Source organism: Stomoxys calcitrans, chromosome 2 (genome assembly GCF_963082655.1).
Source record: "Stomoxys calcitrans chromosome 2, idStoCalc2.1, whole genome shotgun sequence".
NCBI lineage: Eukaryota > Metazoa > Arthropoda > Insecta > Diptera > Muscidae > Stomoxys > Stomoxys calcitrans.
This window is the reverse complement of record NC_081553.1, coordinates 125222460-125247372: the sequence shown is the minus strand read 5'-3', so window position 1 is coordinate 125247372 and position 24913 is coordinate 125222460. Positions and strand designations below refer to the sequence as shown.

General features: G+C 38.7%; 2 protein-coding genes across 2 annotated transcripts; one reads left to right on the top strand and one right to left on the bottom strand.

The window, feature by feature from the left end:
• The first annotated feature begins 2842 nt into the window (after window positions 1-2842).
• LOC106094200 (attacin-A-like) lies at window positions 2843-3714 on the top strand. Its single transcript, XM_013261401.2, has 2 exons — window positions 2843-3153; window positions 3225-3714. Exons 1-2 carry the CDS (start codon window positions 2927-2929, stop codon window positions 3622-3624), a joined length of 627 nt encoding a protein of 208 aa, XP_013116855.2. The 5' UTR covers window positions 2843-2926; the 3' UTR covers window positions 3625-3714.
• A 5569-nt stretch (window positions 3715-9283) lies between these two features.
• Window positions 9284-10143, bottom strand: LOC106094198 (attacin-A). The gene is made up of 2 exons (XM_013261400.2): window positions 9833-10143; window positions 9284-9766 (listed from the first exon to the last, which is right to left on the bottom strand). Exons 1-2 carry the CDS (start codon window positions 10057-10059, stop codon window positions 9367-9369), a joined length of 627 nt encoding a protein of 208 aa, XP_013116854.2. The 5' UTR covers window positions 10060-10143; the 3' UTR covers window positions 9284-9366.
• Window positions 10144-24913: the final 14770 nt, after the last annotated feature.

The window sequence follows — 24913 nt, the reverse complement described above, 5'->3', positions numbered from 1 at the left end:
TGCAAAAAAAAAACTAAGGCAGGAATTCCGTGCTGATAACAAAGTCCTTAATTGTTCTCCACACCACTCCCCTATGTGGGTTCATGTCTGGTTTTATGTCCCCACCTAAGTACCAGTGTCTGTTAGCCGTGAAAGTCGGGCAATGACATAGTTAATGCTCAACGTCTCATCATCTTCCCCACATGCTACCACTCACAGCACGTTATGATACCTTTAGCTTTACTACCCTCCTCATAGTAATACCGTCGTATTTTCACGATCCGAATCACCCCATGTGATTTTATACGTCCTGTAGACAGTTTCGCAGTTCCACAGTGTTACATGTTAAAACCGTGGGAAACGCCTTTATCTTGGTCTGCTTCGCCCCGTAAGGCTTCGGGTTAACCAATTATATTGACGAGTGTCTCTTGGGTATACTGGTATGGCCAGGCAACCAAACAGTGCGGATAGTAACAGATTTGCACAGATTCTTTTTTTGTCCATAAGCAGGTTAAGATTGAAGATGGGCTATATCGGACTATATCCTGATATAGCGCCCATATAGACCGATCCGCCGATTTAGGGTCTTAGGCCCATAAAAGCCACATTTATTATCCGATTTTGCTGAAATTTAAGACAGTGAACTGTGTTGGGCCCTTCGTTATATTTCAGAAATATGAGACAGATTGGTCCAGATTTGGATATAGCTGCCATATATACCGATCCGCCAATTTACGGTCTTAGGCCCATAAAAGCCACATTTATTATCCGATTTTGTTAAAATTTGGGACAGTGAGCTGTGTTGGGCCTTTTGACACATTTCTTAAATATGGCACAGATCCGTCCAGATTTGGATATAGCTGCCATATAGACCGATCTCTCGATTAAAGGTTTTGGGACCATAAACAGCGCATTTATTGTCAGATTTTGCCAAAATATGAGATACTGAGTTGTGTTAGAACCTTCGACATCATTCTTCAATTTTGCACAGATCGGTCCAGATTTGTATATAGCTGCCATATAGACCGGTCTCTCGATTTAAGGTTTTGGGGCCGAAATCTGGCTAGAAGAACGCATACCCGATGATTGGAACCTCTGCATACTATGTCCCGTTCACAATAAAGGAGACAAGACGGAATTTGCCAACTACAGAGGAATAAGTCTTCTCCCCATCGCATACAAGATAATCTCGAGCGTACTGTGTAAAAGATCAAAACCTAAAGTCAATGAGATAATTGGGCCCTATCAATGCGGCTTTAGACCATATAGACCGATCTCTCGATTTAATGTTTTGGGGCCATAAAAGCCACATTTATTATCCGATTTTGCTGAAATTTGGGACAGTGAGTTGTGTTAGGCCTTTCGACATTCTTCGGCAATCGGTCCCAGATCGGTACAGATTTGGATATAGCTGCCATATAGACCGATCTATCGATTTAAGGTTTTGGGGCCATAAAAGTCGCATTTATTGTCCGATTTCGAAATTTGGGACAGTTAGTTGAGTTGAGCCCCTCGATATACTTTTGCAATTTGGCTCAGATCGTTACAGATTTGGATATAGGTTCCATATAGACCGATCTCTCGATTTAAGGTTTTGGGGCAATAAAAGTCGCATTTATAATCCGATTTCGCCGAAATTTGGGACAATGAGTTGTGTTAGGCTCTTCGACATTTTTCTGCAACTTGGCCCAAATTGGTCTAGATTTGAATATAGCTGCCATATAGACCAATATCTCGATTTGAAGTCTTGGCCCCATAAAAGGCGCATTTTTAGTCAGATTTTACTGAAGTTTGACACAGCGACTTATGTTAGACTTTTTGATATCCGTGTCGTATATGGTTCAGATCGGTTTTATTTTTAGATATAGCTACTTAAAAGACCAATATTTTGTTATGTACAATTGAACAATGACTTGTACTTACATATTACTATTTGGTCCAAATCGGAATATATTTCGGTATAGCTGCTATGGGGCATAAGGTATGCATTTTTCACCGGATTTTGACGAAAGGTGGTTTACATATATACACGAGGTAGTGGGTATCCAAAGTTCGGCCCTGCCGAACTTAACGCCTTTTTACTTCAAGATTGTTAGTGGCCAGTTCACTCTCCGTAAATATAATCACATTCGACGTTTTCGAGTTACCACCATACCACCTCATGTATTCCGTGGTCAGGCAGTCGGAAACATATCTTAGTCTCCGGATTTTCAATGTAGACCACAAGGCCATTTCTGTTCTGTTTAAGACTGTGCCGCTGGCTGCAGTACCTCGCTCTTCCAAGTTAGGAAGCAGTCTTTTTAGTGTATTTGAGTCTCCCCCATTATTTGGTTTGGGTAGATAAATTTCATTCATTAAGGAATTGTCCAAATATCCTCTGCTCCTTCCCCATAGCACATGCGTATTAATTGAAAGCAAACATTCAATCAAAAACATTTATAAATTTTTTCAATGTCCATTATGCCTCAAATTATGTTTTTCCCGTAGTTGGGTTTTTCCCACATCATGAACGCAAGTGAACCCAGCAGTTGGACTTTTTTGTACAACAAAAAATATGTGTTTATTAAAACATCTGTTGTCAAATAATTTTTCTTTGAATACGCCTTTGCAAACTGATAACACATTCGCAAGAAGAACGAAACTTTACTCAGCTAACTAAAATGTGAATCCCATAGATGATATAGGGAAACCCCTCTATGAATGACATGTTATTAAGATAGCTGTGGTGAATCCCAATTCAACGGTCATTCTTAATTTCTTTCTTCTCGTCACATTTCTGTTGTATGCTACAAATGGAAAAAAAGAATCGCCAAACACACTGTAACTAATGACGTGCTGAACGTGTTCTATAAAAGACAGCACTCATTCATCCTCTACAAACCAGTCTTCAAGCGATCTTTGGAAGCACAACACACCTAAAAGTATACAGCCCACTACGCACAGCAATATGTTCTCAAAGTCAATTGGATTAATTGCCCTGCTGGCAACATTGTCTGTGGCTTATGCACAATTTGGAGGATCCCTAACATCGAACAGCCGCGGAGGTGCAGATGCATTTCTGAGATTGGGACACCAGTTTGGAGATGCTAACCGGAACTTCGGTGGTGGTGTTTTTGCCAGTGGTAATACGCTAGGAGGCCCTGTGACCAGAGGAGGATTTTTGAGCGCCAATTCGTAAGTATTTGTAAAAGACACTGACACATCGAAAAAAAAAACTAATTCAGTCATATTATTATTTAAAATAGAAATGGTTTGGGAGCTTCCCTCCAGCACTCTAAGACACCCGGTTTTGGTTCAGTCTTCTCCCAAAATGCTCGTGCCAATATCTTTCAAAACGATAAACACAATTTGGATGCCAATGCCTTTCATAGCCGCACAAAATTGGACAATGGATTCAAATTCAATACTGTTGGTGGTGGTTTGGACTACAATCATGCCAATGGCCATGGAGCTTCACTGACAGCTTCTCGCATTCCTCAGTTAAATATGAATACTGTTGACCTTACAGGCAAAGCTAATTTGTGGAAATCTCAGGATCGGGCCACTACTCTAGATTTAACGGGTGGTGTCTCTAAGAATTTCGGTGGACCCTTAGATGGGCAGACTAACAAACATGTTGGTGTTGGCCTATCGCACAATTTTTAAATGTTCCCGATTTTGTTTTTTTCGCATTTCGAATTTATTTAAAATAAGGTTTTAGCTATAATAAATTATTGAATCTATTACATATGTCAATTATTTCTGTTTATCTGTAAATTTGCACTCGATTTTGATTTGAATAATCCTTTACATCCTAATTTTTTGGGCTGCCAAATCTTCGTTTGTAGTCCGAGTTTCAATTTTTCTGCCCGAATTTTTGTACGAAAATAGCCAAAATACCTTTTTCCGGCAAAGATGGTTATTTTTTTATTAAATTTGCTGTGGAGGCTACAAATATTTTTAGGTGCTAAAATTTTTTTCATGGGTTTAGGCGACATAGGAATAAAAACAAACTTTGGATATCCAACACCATGGATATATTAATCATCCTATTTTATTATAGCTCCACTACCATATCCATAGTTATATCTAAATAGGGGCTGTTCTGGATCATATTTCATTCAAGTCCCCAGAACTCTTACAAAAGAAATCAGGCAATAAATCCACTTTTTATGGGATTGAGTTTCTAAATTGCAACATCGTTCTATATGGCAGCTGATTTGGATCATATTTAGATAGGATGTGGGGAAGCTTCAAACAACTCACTATTTCAAATTTTAACGAAATCGTGTAATAAATAAAGCCCATAAATGGCTTCAGACCCTTGATCGGCAGATAGGTAGCTTTATTTGGGTCAGATGTTGGGAGGCTTAAAACAACTCACTTTTTAAAATTTCAGCCAAATCGGATAATAAATAAATCTTTTATGGGCTTCAGATCCTCAACCGGCAGATAGGTCTATATGGCAGCTATATCTAAACATAATAGTCATATTTTAACCATATTTGTGTCAGATTGAGGGAGGCTTAATGAAACTCTCTGATTAAAATTTGAGCAAAATCGGGTAATAAATGAGGCTTTTCGGGATAACTATGAGCACTACACAGGCTGGAACTTTGAGCTCCGACTTGTATGGTGTCCATCGTTATCACGGGAAGCTTAGCTGAAAGCTACCGGGCGCGTCCACAGGTTGCGGATGGTGGAAAGCTCCGTTTTTTTTGCGGAGTAGCTGCAAATGCGGCCGCGGGCAGTCAGCGATTTTCGAGAGGAGAGTCTCAGTGGGGAGTCAGGTGGGACTGGCTCTTAATTAAATACTGAGTGAGCCGTTGTATATAATTTCAGCTAAATCAGATAATAATTGCGCAATCTAGTGGCTCAAGAAGTCAAGACCCCAGATCGGTTTATATGGCAGCTATATCAGGTTATGGACCGATTTAAACCATACTCAGCACAGTTGTTGGAAGTCATAATGAAACACCTCGTGCAAAATTTCAGCCAAATCGGATAAGAATTGTGCCCTCTAGCGGATCAAGAAGTCAAGATCGCAGATCGGTTTATATGGCAGCTATATCAAAACCTGGACCGATATAGCCCATTTACAATTCCAAACCGACCTAAACTAATAAGAAGTATTTAAGTAAAATTTCAAGTGGCTAGCTTTACTCCTTCGAAAGTTATCGTGGTCTGACGGACGGACATGGCTAGTTGGACTTAAAATGTCAATATATATATATATATATATACTTTACGGGGTCTTGGACGAATATTTCGAGGAGAATGACGAAATTAGTATACCCACATCCCATGGTGAAGGGTATACAAATATTCACAAAGCCACATGGCTGTCACCCGATCAAAACACGAGGAACCAAATTGATCAAGTTGTGATAGATGGAAGGCATTCTTTCAGCTTGTTAGATGTACGATCGATCCGTGGAGCGAATATAGATTCGGATCTTTACCTTTTTGCAGCAAAGGTTCGCACCCGTTTGAACATGGCGAGGAAAATACGATCTGACACTTCACGGAAGCTGGACATTGAAAAGCTGCAATCTGACCCAACTGCTTGATGAAAGCACTCCTTGTTCCGATGATATAATGGCACAGTGGAAAACTATTGCCAACTTCATTGAAAATGTCGTAAAATCTGTACTTGGGTACCGGAAGTGTCTTCCAAGAAATTCATGGTACGACCAAGAGTGTCGAGATGGTACTGAAGCCAAGAATGCGGCATATAGAACAACCCTGCAATCAGTAGCTACGCCAGATGAAGGAGAGGTATCGGGAGAAAAGGAGAAAGGAGAAACGTCTATTCCGCAGAAAGAAAAAGGAAATGGAAAGACGTGAGTGTGTCCGAATTGAGATGTATAGGAGTCAAAATGAAGTCCGGAAATTCTACCAAAGAATAAAACATCAAACCGATGGCTTTGGTACAGGCACAACCTCCTGCAGAGACAAAGAAGGAAATCTGGTAACTGACACAGATAACATGCTGAGAATATGGAATTAACATTTTACCCAACTGCTAGTGCCCGACGTTGGCTGCGAAGAGGATACCGCAGAACCAATCAATGATGATGGTATAGAATTTTACCTCCTAGTCAGAATGAGGTCCAAGTAGCAGTGACCCGATTAAAGAAGGAGCCGACGGGTTACCCGCCGAACTATTTAAGATCGGAGGCGACAAGATGCGTATGCGAAATCTGGCTAGAAGAACGCATACCCGATGATTGGAACCTCAGCATGCTATGTCCCGTTAACAATAAAGGAGACAAGACGGAATGTGCCAACTACAGAGGAATAAGTCTCCTCCCCATTGCATACAAGATACTCTCGAGCGTACTGTGTGAAAGATTAAAACCTAAAGTCAATGAGATAATTAGGCCCTATCAATGCGGCTTTAGACCTGGTAAATCCACCCTAAACCAGATATTCACACTGGGCCAAATCCTGGAAAAGACACGAGAAGGACAAATCAACACCTTCCATCTCTTTGCTGACTACAAAGCCGCCTTCGATACTTCTTTACGTTCAAAGGTATTTCAAGCCATGTCTGAGTTTGGTATCCCTGCAAAATTAATAAGACTCTGCAGGATGACACTGATACGCGTTCCTCATTAAGAATAGGAAAGAATCTCTCCGAACCATAACGAGTACCAAACGAGGTTTCAGACAAGGGGACAACCTATCGTGTGATCTCTTTAATATCCTGTTGCAGAAGATTATACGAGATGCAGATGTGAATAGATATGGCACACTAATCGCAAGAGAACACATGCTACTCGCCTATGCCGACGACATCGATATCATAGGTCGGTCACCGAAAGTAGTAATTGCAGCCTTTGAAAGAATCGTAAGAGAGTCAATGAAAATGGGTCTGGCAGTAAATGAAGATAAGACGAAATGGATGATTTCAACTCCCAAAAAGCCTTGCACAACCGAGATAAAGAAAATGGAGAAAGTTGGGAACCACAACTTTGAGATAGTCAGTAACTTTATCTACCTCGGCACCGCCATAACCGAAACGAATGACTTCTGTTGTGAGATAAAGCGATAATACAGGCAAACAGATGCTACTTTGGACTAAGTAAACAGTTTAGAAACAAGGCCACCACCGATCGATCCAACCATGTCCGTCCGTCTGTCTGTCGAAAGCACGCTAACATTCGAAGGAGTTAAGCTAGCCGCTTGACATTTTGCACAAATACTTTTTATTAGTGTAGGTTGGATGGGATTGTAAATGGGCCAAATCGGTCCATGTTTTGCTATAGCTGCCATATAAACCGATCTTGGGTCTTGACTTCTTGAGCCTCTAGAGGGCGAAATTCTCGTCCGATTTGACTTAAATTTTGCACGTAGTGTTTTGGTATCAATTCCAACAGCTATGTTAAGCGTGATTTAAGTCGGTTAATAATCAGGTATAGTTGTCATATAAACCGATCTTTGATCTTGATTTCTTAAGCCAATAGAGCGCGCAATTCTCATCCGATTTGGCTGAAATTTTGCATGACTTCCAATAACTGTGCTAAGTATGGCGCAAATCGGTACCTTACCTGATAAAGCTGCCATATAAACCGATCTGGGATCTTGACTTCTTGAGCTTCTAGAGGGCACAATTGTCATCCGATTTGGCAGAAATTTTGTACAACGGCTTCTCTCATGACCTTCAACATACGTGGCTAATATGGTCTGAATTGATCAATAGCTTGATACAGCTCTCATATAAACCGATCTCCCGATTTTGCTTCTTGAGCCCCTACAACGCGCAATTCTTATCGGAACGAACTGAAATATTACACAATGACTTCTACAATGTTGAGCATTCATTTATGGTCCAAATCGGACTATAACTTGATATAGCTCCAATAGCATAACAGTTTTTATTCAATATTCTTTATTTGCCTAAAAAGAGATACCGTGCATAGAACTCGACAAATGCCATCCATGGAGGGTATATAATATTCGGCCCGTCCGAACTTTGCACTCTCTTACTTGTTTTTTACTAATTTTGTTCGATTCTTTCCCACTGTGCGTCGTCAGAATCCGCCAAGAGTTTCTTCTCACAAGATTCGTGAGGCACTGCATACTTTCGGTGTGGACGATTCCTCCGTTGATGCTTCACTATCTGCTACTGTCGAAGTACCTTTTGTTCTCCGTCCTGTTACCCGCTGGAGCACACCTTCAGCCCAAACTAACCCTATCGAAACGTCTTTTAATAGTAGCAGGTGGATTTTCATTCTCCTGCGATCCGTCAGATTTTAGAGATGTGAGATGTTGATAGTTCCTCACACAAGTTTTCAGCAACTAAAGGGTGATTTTTTTGAGGTTAGGATTTTCATGCATTAGTATTTGACAGATCACGTGGGATTTCAGACATGGTGTCAAAGAGAAAGATGCTCAGTATGCTTTGACATTTCATCATGAATAGACTTACTAACGAGCAACGCTTGCAAATCATTGAATTTTATTACCAAAATCAGTGTTCGGTTCGAAATGTGTTCAAATTTTGACAAATTTTGTTCAGCGATGAGGCTCATTTCTGGTTGAATGGCTACGTAAATAAGCAAAATTGCCGCATTTGGAGTGAAGAGCAACCAGAAGCCGTTCAAGAACTGCCCATGCATCCCGAAAAATGCACTGTTTGGTGTGGTTTGTACGCTGGTGGAATCATTGGACCGTATTTTTTCAAAGATGCTGTTGGACGCAACGTTACGGTGAATGAACACATTTCGAACCGAACACTGATTTTGGTAATAAAATTCAATGATTTGCAAGCGTTGCTCGTTAGTAAGTCTATTCATGATGAAATGTCAAAGCATACTGAGCATCTTTCTCTTTGACACCATGTCTGAAATTCCACGTGATCTGTCAAATACTAATGCATGAAAATCCTAACCTCAAAAAAATCACCCTTTACTAATGAGTCGTTTCATGAGTCTCCTTAGCAAAATAGAATGTAATATTTATTAAAAAATTATTCTTTAAATCCAAGAGAGGACGAAAAGAAAACTCTTACCCTATGGACCTGCAGAATAACTATTGGAAATCGTTGGCTGTATATAGCAGTTGCAAGATCTGTAATGCTATTGTATTCAATACTCATCCATATCCAAAGGATGACATGCTTGTGCATAACAGCCGGATTGAGGGCGACATCATCTGATGTATTGAACTTAATGCTACTCTTAATGACTGTGGACATTGTAGCTAGATGAATTTCTGCGATCATAGCCTTGGGGATATTTTGCTTCCTTATAATGAAAGCATAATATTTGCTTACGTTCCTTTATGCTTCCACTTATCTTATTAAAACCAAACATGTGGCTATTTTTTAATTTTTGTAATTTATTGTTTCCTAGTCTTTGTTTAAAATAAATACTAGCTAAAACTACAGCTCAGTTCACTTCTTTAAAAATTATGCTTTAAACCTACGCCTACATGTTTGTTGGTTTGACCATCCAAAGGTCCACCGAAATTCTTAGAGACACCACCCGTTAAATCTATGGTAGTGGCCCGATCCTGCGATTTCCACAAATTAGCTTTGCCTGTAAGGTCAACAGTATTCATATTTAACTGAGGAATGCGAGAAGCTGTCAGTGAAGCTCCATGGCCATTGGCATGATTGTAGTCCAAACCACCACCAACAGTATTGAATTTGAAACCATTGTCCAATTTTGTGCGGCTGTGAAAGGCATTGGCATCCAAATTGTGTTTATCGTTTTGGAAGATATTGGCACGAGCATTTTGGGAGAAGACTGAACCAAAACCGGGTGTCTTAGAGTGCTGGAGGGAAGCTCCCAAGCCATTTCTATATTGAATTAGTATGATTGAATTAGTTTTTTTTCGATGTGTCAGTGTCTTTTACAATACTTACGAATTGGCGCTCAAAAATCCTCCTCTGGTCACGGGGCCTCCTAGCGTATTACCACTGGCAAATACACCACCTCCGAAGTTCCGGTTAGTATCACCAAATTGGTGTCCCAATCTCAGAAATGCATCTGCTCCTCCACGGCTGTTCGACGTCAGAGATCCTCCGAATTGGGCATGAGTCACAGACAAAGTGGCAATCAAGGCAATTAATCCAACAGTTTTAGAGAACATGGTGTTTGATGGGGCTGAATGCTTTCTGGTGTGTATTACTTTCAAAGAACGCTTGAAGATTGTTGTACTGAATGTAAAGACATTTGGTATTTATATGGAATATACTATCTGCAGATTCAAAGCAACGCTTGGCGTGTTTCTGTGTCGTTGGCGATGGATGGTATGCTTTATCATTAAAGCAAAATAAACTTTGGGGATTCACAGATGCTACCATGATAATATTGCGATGCTGTTTAGGGATTCACAGGAAGCGCGATGGGATTCACATTAAATAATTCTATAGTTAATATTATTTTTCTCTTCTTGGTGATTTTGGGTTGTTATCAGCAATGAAATTAAATATTGAAAATAACAAAAATTATTAAGGCATCATTCAATGGGTCCAAAAGTTGCAATAACTTTTTTCTAGGTAATTTTTTGTAAGCTTTAACATGCTTTCAATGTGAAATGGCATACTTTAGGGAGTTAAATAATGGCAGTAACTGATTTATAATTCTATATTGTACTTGATGGCTCTTTTTATATGTATTCCACTCCGATATATGCATTTTTGATCCCCGTCTATATCAGAGCATATCTTCATAAAGTCCCATATATACCGATTTACCTTCTCAATCTTATAAAAGACTTCTTATTTAACATTTTTATACCCTCAACCATAGGATAGGGGGTATACTAATTTCGTCATTCCGTTCATTAAACCTCAAAATATGCATCTAAGACCCCATAAAGTATATATATTCTTGATCATCGTGACATTTTAAGTCGATCTATCCATGTCCGCCCGTGCGTCGAAAGCACTCTAACTTTCGAAAGAGTAAAGATAGGCACTTGAATTTTTGCACGAATACTTCTTATTAGAGTACGTCAGTAGACATTGTAAATGGGCCAAATCAATCCATGTTTTGATATAGTTGCCGTATAAACCGATCTTGGGTCTTGACTTCTTGAGCTTCTAGAGTGCGCAATTCTGATCCGATTTAGCTAAAATTTCGCACGTAGTGTTTTGGTATCATTTCCAACAACTGTGCCGGTTGATAACTTGACATAGCTGCCATATAAACCGCCCTTGGGTCTTGGCTTCAAGACCTTCTAGAGGGCGCAATTCTTATCCGATTTGGCTGATATTTTGCATGAAGTGTTTTGGTATGACTGTGCCAAGTATGTTCCAAATCAGTCTATAACCTGATATAGCCGCCATATTAACCGTTCTGCCGATAAGACTTCTTGAGCTTCTAGAGGGCGCAATTTCCATCCGATTTGGCTGAAATTTTACATGAAATATTTCGATGTGAATTCCAACAACTATGGTCAAATCGGTTCATAACCTGATTTAACTACCATATAAGCCGATCTCGGGTCTTGACTTCTTGAGCTTCTAGAGGGCGCAACTATAATCCGATTTGTCCGAAATTTGGCATCAAGTGTTTGGTTTTGACTTCCACTTCCATTTTTTTATGGTATGGTTGATATAGCCGCCATTTAAACCGATCTCCCGATTAGACTTCTTGGGCTTCTGACGCAATTCTTATCCAATATGGTTGGAATTTTGCATATGTCGTTTTGGTATGACTTCCAACAACTGTTTCAAGTATGGTTTAAATCGATTTCCCAGTTTGACTTTTTGAACCTCTGGAGGGCGCAATTATTACTCGATTTGCCTGAAATTTGGAGGTGGTGTTTTTCTATGACTGGTATTTTTATACCTACCACCGCAGGATGGGGGTATATCCATTTTGTCATTCCGTTAGCAACACATCTAAATATCGATTTCCGATCCTATAAAGTATAGATATTCTTGATCGGCGTAAAAATCTAAGACGATCTAGCCATGTCCGTCCGTCTGTCTGTTGAAATCACGTTACAGTCTTTAAAAATTGAGATATTCAGCTGAAACTTTGCACAGATTAATTTTTTGTCCATAAGCAGGTTAAGTTTGAAGATGGGCTATATCGGACAATATCTTGATATAGCCCACATATAGACCGATCCGCTGATTTAGGGTCTAAGGCCCATAAAAGCCACATTTATTTTCCAATTTTGCTGAAATTTGAGACAGTGAGTTTTGTTAGGCATCTTTCGACATCGTTCTTAAATTTGGCTCAGATCGGCCTAGATTTGGATATAGCTGCCATATAGACAGATCTCCCGATTTAAGGTTTTGGGCCTATAAAAGGTGCATTTTTTGTCCGATGTTGCCGAAATTCGGGACAGGGAGTTAAGTTAGGCCCTTCAACATTATTTTTCAATTTGGTCTAGATCGGTCCAGATTTGAATATATCTGTCATATAGACATATCTCTCGATTTAAGGTTTTGGGCCCATAAAAGACGCATTTATTGTCCGATGTCGCCGAATTTTGGAACAGTGAGTTAGGCCCTTCGACATGCTTCTTCTTTAATTTGGCTCAGTTCGGTCCAGATTTGGATATAGCTGCCATATAGACCGATATCTCGATTAAAAGGTTTGGCCCCATAAAAGGCGCATTTATAATAAGATTTCACTTAAATTTGACACAGTGTCTTATGTTAGGCTTTCGACATCAGTGTCGTATATTGTTTATTTTTACATATAGCTACTAAAAAGACCAATATTTTCTTATACACCATAGAAGAATTACTTGAACTTCTAAGCATTTGGTCCAAATAGAAAGATAATTCGATATAGCTGCTTTGGGGCATAAGGTATGCATTTTTCACCGGATTTTGACAAAAGGTGGTTTACATTTATACCTGAAGTGGTGGGTATTCAAAGTTCAGCCCGGCCGAATTTAGCGCCTTTTTACTTGTTGTATTTGAAAACGCCATTCATAGAGCTTGGAAAATGCGATCAATGGTGGAGGGTATATAAGATTCGGCGCTACCGAACTTAGCATGCTTTTACTTGTTTAAGTTAATCTAGTCATGTCTGTCCATCCGTCCGTGCCTCTATATGTCGGTAGAAATCACTTTATCGCCCTAACGAATAAATCAATTCGTTTGAAATTTTGCAATTATACTTGTTATATAGATCGTTAGGAATTGTAAATAGGTTTAGTCTGTTCATATTTATATACAGCGCCCATATAAACCGATCTCCCGATTTGACTTTTTAATCTCCTAGAGGGCGCAGTTCTTATACGACTTTGACGAAATTTTGCATATCAATTTCTTTTATGACCTCTAAGATTTTTGTCGATTATAGTCTGAATCGGCCCAAAACCTCATATCAATTAAAGGCACACTATCATCGGCGTAAATAGACATTTTTGCTGGGGTGCTACACTGATAGAAATTTACGGTTTTCCAATACCGCGTGATATTATTTTGTTCGCGTCATTGGCAAACATTTTTAATACCATTTGGTATCAATTTAATACCAGACGAAGGTGGCTATTAAGAATTGACGGAGTAACATTTGTATTCTTCTCATAGCGCCAGAAGTGGTGTTGAGCTTTGTACTTAAAATATTGACACCATTATAGTTAAAAAATAAATAAAATGTTTTAATACAATGTGAGTGCGTAAAAACCTGTTCAAATATTCGAAGGTGGTGAAAATGGAAATAGTACAAATTCTAAGAACATTCTACATTGAAAACATGATAGTCTCTTGTTTCGAAAACGATGCCGTGTTGATGTATTCATATGGGAACCACTTCTGGGAATCAATATGAAATCAATTGCTAAATACAACGAATTGAGGTTGGTCAAGGTGTAACATTACTTTTTGTAATTATTAACAGAAATAATCAAAATATAATTAGATTAAAATTATTTTCAATGGTTTTTTTTTTGGTTCATTAGTAGTGGAATAATCATTTAAGGTTTGGTACTAACCAATAACGTTCTGGTGCTAAAACCTATAACAGATTGGTATTTAAACCAATACCAGTTTGGTAATAAGGCTTGTACCAAACGGTACTAATCATTTTATCTTTCATCCATACCATCCGGTATTGTTTTTGTACCATATGGCGTTGCTTTACTATCAATACCGTATGGTACTGAAATAAGCTCGTTAGGCATGAATTTTTCTCTGGAAGTAAAGCCCAACAAAAAAAAAAACAAAAATTTAAAACAATTAAATAGACATTATGTTCGTCCGGGCCGAACTACCTACCACCTCGAGTATATACACAAAAACAACATTTCGTTGAAATCCGGTCAAAAAGACGCCATTATGAACCTGTGCAGCTGTATTTATATTTGGTCCGACGTGGACAAACTCATCGCAATGCACTGTTCAAATTTTAAAGAAAATCGGGTAATAGATGGGCTTATATGGGACCGTTAATCGGGTGACCGATAAAATGACAGCTATATCCAAATGTGATCTGATCTGCATCACAATTGGAGAGGATGTTAGGGGTTTAACGTTGCTCACATATTAATTTTAGCAAAATCGGGTAAAACATAGACTATTTAAGGGTGAAAACCTACAATCGGGAGTTCGGTCTTTATGGAGGCTATACCCAAAACGAATCACAGAAGAACACATACTACTCGCCTATGCCGACGATATCGACATCATAAGTCGGTCACCGGAAGTAGTAACTGCAGCCTTTGAAAGAATCGAAAGAGAGTCAATGAAAATGGGTCTGGCAGTAAATGGAGATAAGACGAAATGAATGGTTTCAACTCCCAAAAAGCCTTGCACAACTGAGCAGATAAAGAAAATGGAGAAAGTTAGGAACCACAACTTTGAGACAGTCGGTAACTTTATCTACCTCTGCACCGCCGTAACCGAAACGAATGACACCAGTTTTGAGATTAAGCGAAGAATAATACTGGCAAACAAATGCTACTTTGGACTAAGTAAGCAGTTTAGAAACAAGGCCACCACTCGACAGACGAAGATTACACTATACAAGACACTGATACTACCCGTGCTGTTATATCGTTCTGAAGCATGGGTACTTGTGAAAGCAGATGAGGTAGTGCTTGGAGTATTTGAGAGAAAGATTCTTCGTAAAGTTTGCGTTTATGGAGAATATAGGCGACGTATGAACCACGAGCTGTATGAGCTGTATGACGACGATAGCATAGTTACACGCATCAAAATAAAACGGCTGCGTTGGCTAGGTCATGTTGTCAGAATGGATAAAGGAGCTCCAGCAAAGAAGTCTTTTGAAGGCAAACACGGTGGTACACCCAAGAAAGACCAAAGAGCCCGATAGAAAGATCAAGTTGTGGGAGACACCTCGAAACTTGGTATCAGAGATTTCAGAATGAGCGCAGAAGATCGAGGCGGTTGGAACGCTATTCTACGTTCGGCTAGTGGAACAAATATTCTGTCATAGTCAATTAAAGTAAGTAATACCCAAAATAAGTCATATACGCCTAACATAGCTCACTGTTTTAAGTTTTAGCGATGTTGGCCAATAAATGCGGCTTTCATGGGTCTGAGACCTCAAATCGGGAGATAGGTGTATATGGGGGCTATATTAAGACAAATACCGATTTAAGCCATATTCGGCGCGGATATCATTGCGCCGAATTTGGGGTTTTATGGCGCCCCCTTTCAACTTATAGTCCGAAATACCGGTCTTTGAACTTGACCTGCCTGGAGATAGAAAGTATTGTATATGCAAAGTTTCAGCTCAATATCTTAACTTTTAAAGACTGTAGCGTGATTTAACGAGGCAGGCTGACGGACATGGGTGTTTCGTCTTAGATTTATTTATTTGTATTATCATGTTGCATGGAGCTATTAAAAGAAACATTTTCATTCGTAGTTGCAAGAAATTCACCAATGCCTATTATGCCACCCTGTTTCGCAAAGAAAATTTCAATTGAGCTACGTACCTGCAAGCGAAATTTTCGATAACGATATCGGTGACGAAAATTTCGATTATGATATATTATGGTGTTTCTTATGGTAACGAAAATTTCCCCAGAGGAGCATACTGCGCTTTAACGTGGAAATGGTTTTGGACAATATTTTAAAGAATTTCACTCTCTAACATTTGCGCAAGAATATATCTTTGGTTGGTTAAATCATATTTTACATTTAATAAGTAAACCAAATCCCCATTTTTGATGCTGAAAGCAGGAAATTTACAACAAAAATCTTATAGAAAATTGAGAATGATCGCTTTGAAATGCATGGAAGCAAACTACGTTAAGTTAAATGGGTAATAGACAAAGTTTCAGAATTAATTAATTTCTAGCAAAGTAACTTTGACATAGATGGAAGACATGTCAACACATGCTACATTAGCTTTAAAAAATAATAAAAATCTTGAATAAAATATTAAAAACGAGCCATTTTCTAAAATTGTTCGAAAAGTGCAAAACTTAGTGCTTGACCCAATTTTGTTTACTAATTTTTGTACAGATTTTTCTTTAAAGTTTTAAGTTTTTAGTAATTTTTATCAAATAGTGATAATTGAGAGTGTATTCGACTAAGAAAAAGTAATTTATTTTGTTCTATTTTGATTTTAAATACTTGAAAAGAATGCAAAAAGTGGAACTTGGTTCGGTTCGTGGACCTAATATGTGTTTACTTGTTAAAAATTTTTTTAGGGAATTAGCTTCAAAATATATTTTTGGGATTTACTCGTTATTAGTCATACTTCACTCAAAGCAAAAAATGATGTTTCAAAATAGTTATAAACCCCATATTTCATATTTAAATTTTTAAAATTTAATGTGTGCTTAACATACATTTAGGAGCAATGGTCTGTCTTAATAAGTTCAAATGCTTTATTGTGTGGTAAGAATATATAGTAAGGCATAACGAAGCAAACTAAAAAGTTTTGTGTGTACCGTTTAGTAAACCAATAAGTAAAAAGGCGTTAAGTTCGGCCGGGCAGAACTTTGGATACCCACCACCTCGGGTATATATGTAAACCACCTTTCATAAAAATTCGGTGAAAATTTCATACCTTATGTCCCATAGCAGTTATATCTAAATATGTTCCAATTTAGACCAAATACTAATAAGTACACTAGCTATACCTAAAAATGAACCGATCTGAACTATATACGACACGGATGTCGAAATGCCTAAGTCACTGTGTCAAATTTCAGTGAAATCGGATTATAAATGTGCCTTTTCTGGGGCCAAGACTTTAAATCGAGATGTCAGTCTACATGGCAGCTATATCCAAATCTGGACCGATTTGGGCCAAGTTGCACAAAAATGTAGAAGAGCCTAACACAAAGCACTGTCCCCAATTTCGGCGACATCGGACAATAAATGTGGCTTTTATGGGCCTAACACCCTAAACCGGAGGATCGGTCTATACGGCAGCTATATACAAATCTGGACCGATCTGGGACAAATTAACGACGGAAGTTGAAAGGCCTAACGGAACTCACTGTCCCAAATTTCAGCAAAATCGGACAATAAATGTGGCTTTTATGGGCCTAAGACCCTAAACCGGAGGATCGGTCTATATGGCAGCTATATCCAAATCTGAGGCCAAATTAACGACGGAAGTTTAAAGGCCTAACACAACTCACTGCCCCAAATTTCAGCAAAATCGGATAATAAATGTGGCTTTTATGGGCCTTAGACCTTAAATCGGCGGATCGGTCTATATGGGGGCTATATCAAGATATAGTCCGATATAGCCCATCTTTGAACTTAACCTGTTTATGGACAAATAAAGAATCTGTGCAAAATTTCAGCTCAATATCTCTGTCCGTCTGTCTGATTTCAACAGACAGACGGACAGACGGACGGACATGTCTAGCTGATCAAGAATATATATACTTTATAGGGTCGGAAATGGATATTTCGATGTGTTGCAAATGGAATGATAAAATGAATATACCCCCATCCTTCGGTGGTGGATATAAAAACACGAATGTAACAAATTTTCTTGTTTAAGGACTGGGTCTACCCCCGAATCCATGTAGCGGACATATACCGTTACCACGACGATATAGTTTTCAATTTAAGATACTTAAGGCTAGATTATGACTATGCAAACACAAGATACAAATGTGGAGGAACGTTATTTATATAGACTTATGCATCCGACTTTGATTAATGCATCCGACTTAGGTCCTAACTTTAAAGATTCGAGCCAAAGATTAACAAACTTAATTTAAAGATGATCCATTTTCCAACTTTTTACAGAAACTTTCCCTTTGGTGAAAAATATTTTTCTTTATATTAATTATTTTTTATTTTAAATGGTAGTTTAATAAATCCTTAAACTTGCATCTTGTTATTAAAGACAAAAATCTAATGAAGGTCAAAATATCGTTGAAAATTAGGAAGTTGTCCTTGGGGCAAAACAATAAATTAAAGATGCAAATAGCCTTTCAAATAGGAGTGTCTTTATGTGTTTAACTTTTTTACAGTCATCTATGAGATAAAATAAGAATCAATCATCGATTACAATTTGAAACGGATGGTCATGTCCGTTAGTAAATGGGAAATTTAATTTAAAAACGGCATCTTTATTTTAAAGTGTTGATTCTTTGGCTCGTTTTCATTGTTTAAATTCTACAAATAAGGAAAAATCTTAAATATTAGGGCAATTTTTTTTTCAGTGTAGGTTATGATGTCATAATAAACAAGTAAGAGCGTGCTAAGTTAGGCCGGGCCGAATCTTATATACCCTCCAGCATGAATCTCATTTGTCGAGTTCTATGCGCGGTATCTGTTTTTAGGCAAACAAAAATTATTGAATAAGAACTGTTATGCTGTTGGAGCTATATCAAGTTATAGTCCGATTCGAACCATAAATGAAATGAATGGTGAACATTGTAGACGTCATTGTGTAATATTTCAGTTTATTCGGATAAGAATTGCGGCTGGTAAGGTCTCAAGAAATCGGGAGATAGGTTTATATGAGAGCTGTATCAAGCTATTGAGCGATTCAGACCATATTAGACACGTATGTTGAAGGTCATGAGAGAAGCCGTTGTACAAAATTTCTGCAAATCGGATGAGAATTGCGCCCTCTAAAGGCTCAAGAATTCAAGATCCCAGATCGGTTTATATGGCAGCTATATCAGGTTATGAACAGATTTGCGCTATACTTAGCACAGTTATGGGAAGTCATAACAAAACACCTCATGCAAAATTTCAGCCGAATCGGATGAGAATCGCGCGCTCTATTGGCTCAAGAATTCATGATCTAAGATCGGTTTATATGACAGCTATACCAGATGATGAACCGATGTAAACCATACTTAGCGTAGTTGTTGGAAGTGATACAAAAACACCATGTGCGAAATTTCAGTCAAATCGAATAAGAATTGCGCTCTCTAGAGGCACAAGAAGTAAAGACCTAAGATCGGTTTATATGGCAGCTTTATCAAAACATGGTCCTATATAGCGCATTTACAATCCCAACTGATCTACACTAATAAAAAGCATTTCTGCAAAATTTCAAGCGGCTAGCTTTACTTTTTCGAAAGTTAGCGTGCTTTCGACAGACAGAAGAACGGACGGACGACATGACGATCAAGAATATATTTACTTTATGTGGTCTCAGACGCATATTTCGAGGTGTTACAAATAGAATGACAAAATTAGTATACCCCCAACCTATGGTGTAGGGAATGACGATTTAGGGCCTTAGGCCCATAAAGCTACGTTCTGCCGAAATTTGGAACAGTGGGTTGTGTTAGGCCCCCGACATCTTTCTGCAGTTTGGTCCAGATCGGTCCAGATTTGGATATAGCTGCCATATAGACCGATTTCTCGATTTAAGGTTTTGGGCCCATAAAGCCACATTTATCGGTTTCGCCAAAATTTGGGACAGTGAGTTGTGTAAGGCATTTCGACATCACTTTTCAATTTGGTCCAGATCGGTATAGATTTGGATTTAGTTGTCGAATAGAACGATCTCTCGATTAAAAGCCTTGGCCCCATAAAAGGCGCATTTATAATCCGAATTCGCTGAAATTTGAAACAGTGACATACATAAGGCTTTTCAACGATCGTGTTGTATATGGTTCTGATCGGTCTATTTTTGGATATAGCTATCAAAATGACGAACATTTTGTACTACAAAATTGAACAATCACACGTACTTATTAGACCACTCAATGTCCGTGCTGAATTTCTTCCAAATCGAATCATATTTCAATATAGCTGCTATTGGGGCATACATTTTGGATTTTTCATCGAATTATGACGAATGGTGGTTTCCATATATACCCTAGGTGGTGGGTATCCACCTTTTTTATTTATACACATTAGGAGTGCTATAACAAAAACTGGCATGGCCTTTTGTTTCTAAATTTAAATTTGAAAAATTGAAACAATAATCAAGTACAAAATCTGTTGAAAAAAAAAACAAGTTTTGTTTGCTGATTTAGCTGACCGAAATGTTTGCTAATACAGCAGCCCTATATTTGCTGAACAAGCAGTAATGTCTGCTCTCCCATTTTCAGCAGATGAAAACTGCTGTTTTAGCAAACGCTTTTGCTGTTTTTAATAACAAATATGGTAGAGTGCACATTTTATCACAGCCATAGGCACAGAAATGGTGCAGGGTAGAGTTCATATTTGCAATAAATTCCATACTTATTGCATGGTAGGACCTAAAATCCAGGCTTATCTTGGTCTTTCTTCATCTCCCAGCGGTGTCACCTGGGCTAACTTTAACATCCTTTTCATTATGTTAAAGTTAGTTAAGAGTTCACCACGAGTTCCCCTGTAGAACGATAAGAAATTACTATGAAAAAACGAAGAAGTTTGAAAACAGATCCCACCTATGTTGACGACCCCCGCTACAGTGTAAGCACTGACGGATGTTTTGGAGAAATACAAGGCTGACATAACTGCCATGAAACAAGCCATGGATTTGTGATTAGTCGAAGACTGAAACACCTTATCTCCAGGTTTACTCCGGTGGATGAGAGGCTATCCGCAATCTACATAAAAGCCAAATTCTTCAACATCAGCCTTATTTGCGTCCATGCCCTGACGGAAGACAAGGACGAACTGACTAAGCATATTTTCTACGAGCGCCTAGAAAGAATATGACCGCTGTCCCGCCCACGATATTAAAATCGTTCTGGAAGATTTCAATGCGAAAATAAAAGGATAATATTTTTGGCCCAACAGTCGGAAAATTTAGCCTACACGAGGAAACTTCCGATAATGCATTGAGGCTAATAGACCTCGCCGCGGCAAAGAACATGGAGGTTAGCAGCATCAGATTTCAATATCGAAGGATTCACACGGTTATGGCTGTCACCCGATCAAAACACGAGCAACCAAATAGATCATGTTGTGATGGCTTTGGTACAGACATATTCTGCTGCAGAAACAAATGGAAATTCGGTTACTGATGGTGGTCATGAGTATACCGCAGAACCAGTCTCTGATGATGGTAAAGAATGTGTATCACCTAGTCGAAAAGGGGCCCACGTAACAGAAACCTGTTAGAAACACAATAAGACATCAGGAGCCCATGGGTTGCCAGCTGATCAGTTTAAGACCGGAGGTTGATAAGACGTTTCCATCAGCTAGTCTTCGCAATTTAGCTGGAAAACGCATACCCGATGATTGGAACCTCAGCATGCTATGTCCCGTATACAAGAAAGGGGACTAGACGGTATCAACTACAAGGGAATTAGTCTCCTCCAATATACTATCGAGCTTACTTTGTGAAAGATTTAAGTCTAAAGTTAACAAAATAATTGGGCCGTATCAGTGTGGCCTTATGCCCGGTAAATCCATCATTGACCAGATATTTACACTGCGTCAAATCCTAGAAAAGAGCCGAGAAGAACAAATCAAAACCTACCATCTTTTCGTTGACTACAAAGTAGCTTTCAACAGACCTATACGTTCAAACTTATTTCAAGCCATGCCTGAGTTTGGTATCCCTGCAAAACTGATACGACTTTGCGATGACGATGACGCTTGCTGATACACGCTCCTCAATTAAAATAGGAAAAAACCTGTCATGCGATATTTTCATCTTTACCTTTGCCTTTATAAAAATTAAGAAATAATCCGCCTACGTTGGCTGGGATTTCAATGAAACCATATAATTGTTTCAACCCGAAAGTCTTGTGAATAAAACTCTGGAGGTCAACACAGACAGAAACAGAGAGCGGAAAGACAAAAACCCCACAAGACAGAAGCGCATTGGGATTTTTGTACGTTCAATTAAAAATCATTTTCTGCACATTGTATAAAAGTCGCACTTTAGCAGAGAAAGTAGCACATAAAGGGTGATTTTTTTGAGGTTAGGATTTTCATGCATTAGTATTTGACAGATCACGTGGGATTTCAGACATGGTGTCAAAGAGAAAGATGCTCAGTATGCTTTGACATTTCATCATGAATAGACTTACTAACGAGCAACGCTTGCAAATCATTGAATTTTATTACCAAAATCAGTGTTCGGTTCGAAATGTGTTCATTCACCGTTCAGCGATGAGGCTCATTTCTGGTTGAATGGCTACGTAAATAAGCAAAATTGCCGCGTTTGGAGTGAAGAGCAACCAGAAGCCGTTCAAGAACTGCCCATGCATCCCGAAAAATGCACTGTTTGGTGTGGTTTGTACGCTGGTGGAATCATTGGACCGTATTTTTTCAAAGATGCTGTTGGACGCAACGTTACGGTGAATGAACACATTTCGAACCGAACACTGATTTTGGTAATAAAATTCAATGATTTGCAAGCGTTGCTCGTTAGTAAGTCTATTCATGATGAAATGTCAAAGCATACTGAGCATCTTTCTCTTTGACACCATGTCTGAAATCCCACGTGATCTGTCAAATACTAATGCATGAAAATCCTAACCTCAAAAAAATCACTCTATATAAGCATAAAGTCGCAAAAAATTGTTCATTTCAAAAGGATGCAAAAAGGTTATTTAACTATAAAAATGTCGGAAATTCCGATTTTGGCAAACAGTAACACTGGCGTAATCCACACAGCCTGAAACATCGGACATTGTATTAAGGATAACACAATGTCCGTAGCCGAGGCATGACCTAAGAGAAACCTCCCTAAGCCTCGCAACAGTGGTAGCAGCAATCTGTCTAGCCACAAGGTTCAGAGGCATTAGGTATAGCATTAAATTAAGTGCTTCAGATAGCGTCTTTCTCAGTGAGGCTGTGAAGCACATACGAGCCATCGTTTGGATCCGGCTGAGTATTGAACAAAAGATTGACTTTTGAAGTGCCGTCCACCAGTCCACAACACCATATAGCATTAAAGGTCTGACAACTGCAGTCTATATCCAGTACCATGACACGCGGTTTGAACCCCCAACTTTTGCCAAATTTTGAATTTTAAGTTTAATTTCCAGTCCAGCAAAAACCGTGCACAATACATGCGCTTTCAGTAAGTGGAACATTCTCTTCTGCGAAGGAGACAGGTACCATTGGAGGTTATTTGTATCTAATGCTATAAATAACTAGTTTTGTCTTGCACGTATGTATTTACTCCTAGACTCTAAGAGTGCTGGGAAACTTTCCCCTATCCGTAATAGCCAAGTCATTAGAATAAACGTCAATAATATATTTTAAATGGCTATATTTTAAAGTAGATGAGACAGTACACTTCATTGATGTTTTCCTCTGCTGACCCATATTTTTACACTCACCACTGAAGGATGGGGGTATATTCATTTTGTCATTCCGTTTGCAACACATTGAAATATCCATTTTCGACCCTATAAAGTATATATATTCATGATCAGCATAAAAATCTAAGACGATCTAGCCATGTCAGTCAGTCTGTCTGTTGAAATCACGCAACAGTCTTTAAAAGTAGCTGAATATTGAGCTGAATCTTTGCTACATAGGCTATATCGGACTATACCTTGATATAGCCCCCATATAGACCGATCCGTCGATTTGGGGTCTTAGGCCTATAAAAGTCACAATTATTAACCGATTTTGCTGAAATTTGGTTCAGATCGGTCCAGATTTGGACATAGCTGCCATAGAACGATCTCTCGAATTAAGGTTTTGGGCCTAAAAAGACTGCCATATAAACCGATCTCTCGGTCGGTTGGCCGCATAAAAGGCACATTTATAATCCGATTTCGATGAAACCTGACAAAGTGACTTAGGTTAGGCTTTTCGACATTCGTGTCGTATATGGTTCAGATCGGTCTATATTTGGATATAGCTACCAAAAAGACCAATATTTTGTTCTACAAAAATTGAATTTATCTAATCTTTTCTCAGATAGATTTGATTTTAATTTTCACATTATAGCTTTTACTGAGACATGGCTTTATAATAAGGTTTACGATATGGAGATATTTTGTTCAAAGTATATAATTTACAGATGTTACAACAATACTAAGAAAACTGGCGGTGGTGTGCTGATTGCAATATCTGCGAATTTACCCTCCGATCAGATAACAATTCCATGCATGTCTGGTATTGAAATTGTGATTGTTCGAATCCATTGAAGAAGAATGTATTATTATTTGTCTCTTGTTCTTACATCCCACCATCATCCGAGATTGAAATTTACACGAAACACGTTGAAGCTATTACATCTGTTTTTCCAAAATCCTCTTCAACTGACACTTAGATTGTCTTAGGCGATTTTAATAATACCGTCTGTTTCGGAGGCCACCGTGGCGCAGAGGTTAGCATGTCTGCCAATGCCATCGAACGCCTGGGTTTAAACCCTGGTGCGAACATCAGAACAATTTTCAGAGGCGGTTTTCCCCTTACTAATGCTGGCAACATTTGTGAGGTATCCACGTTAAATCTTCTCTAACAAGTGGTGTCGCGGTGCGGCACGCCGTTCAGACTCGGCCTAAAAAAGGAGGCGCCGTATCATTGAAATTAAACTTTAATCGGACTGCGCTCATTGATATGAGAGAAGTATTCCCTGTTCCTTAATGGAATGTTCATGGCAAATTTTGTTTAGTCAATTTAATACCAGTTGTTATTAGTGGTATTTCTAAGGATTTTTTT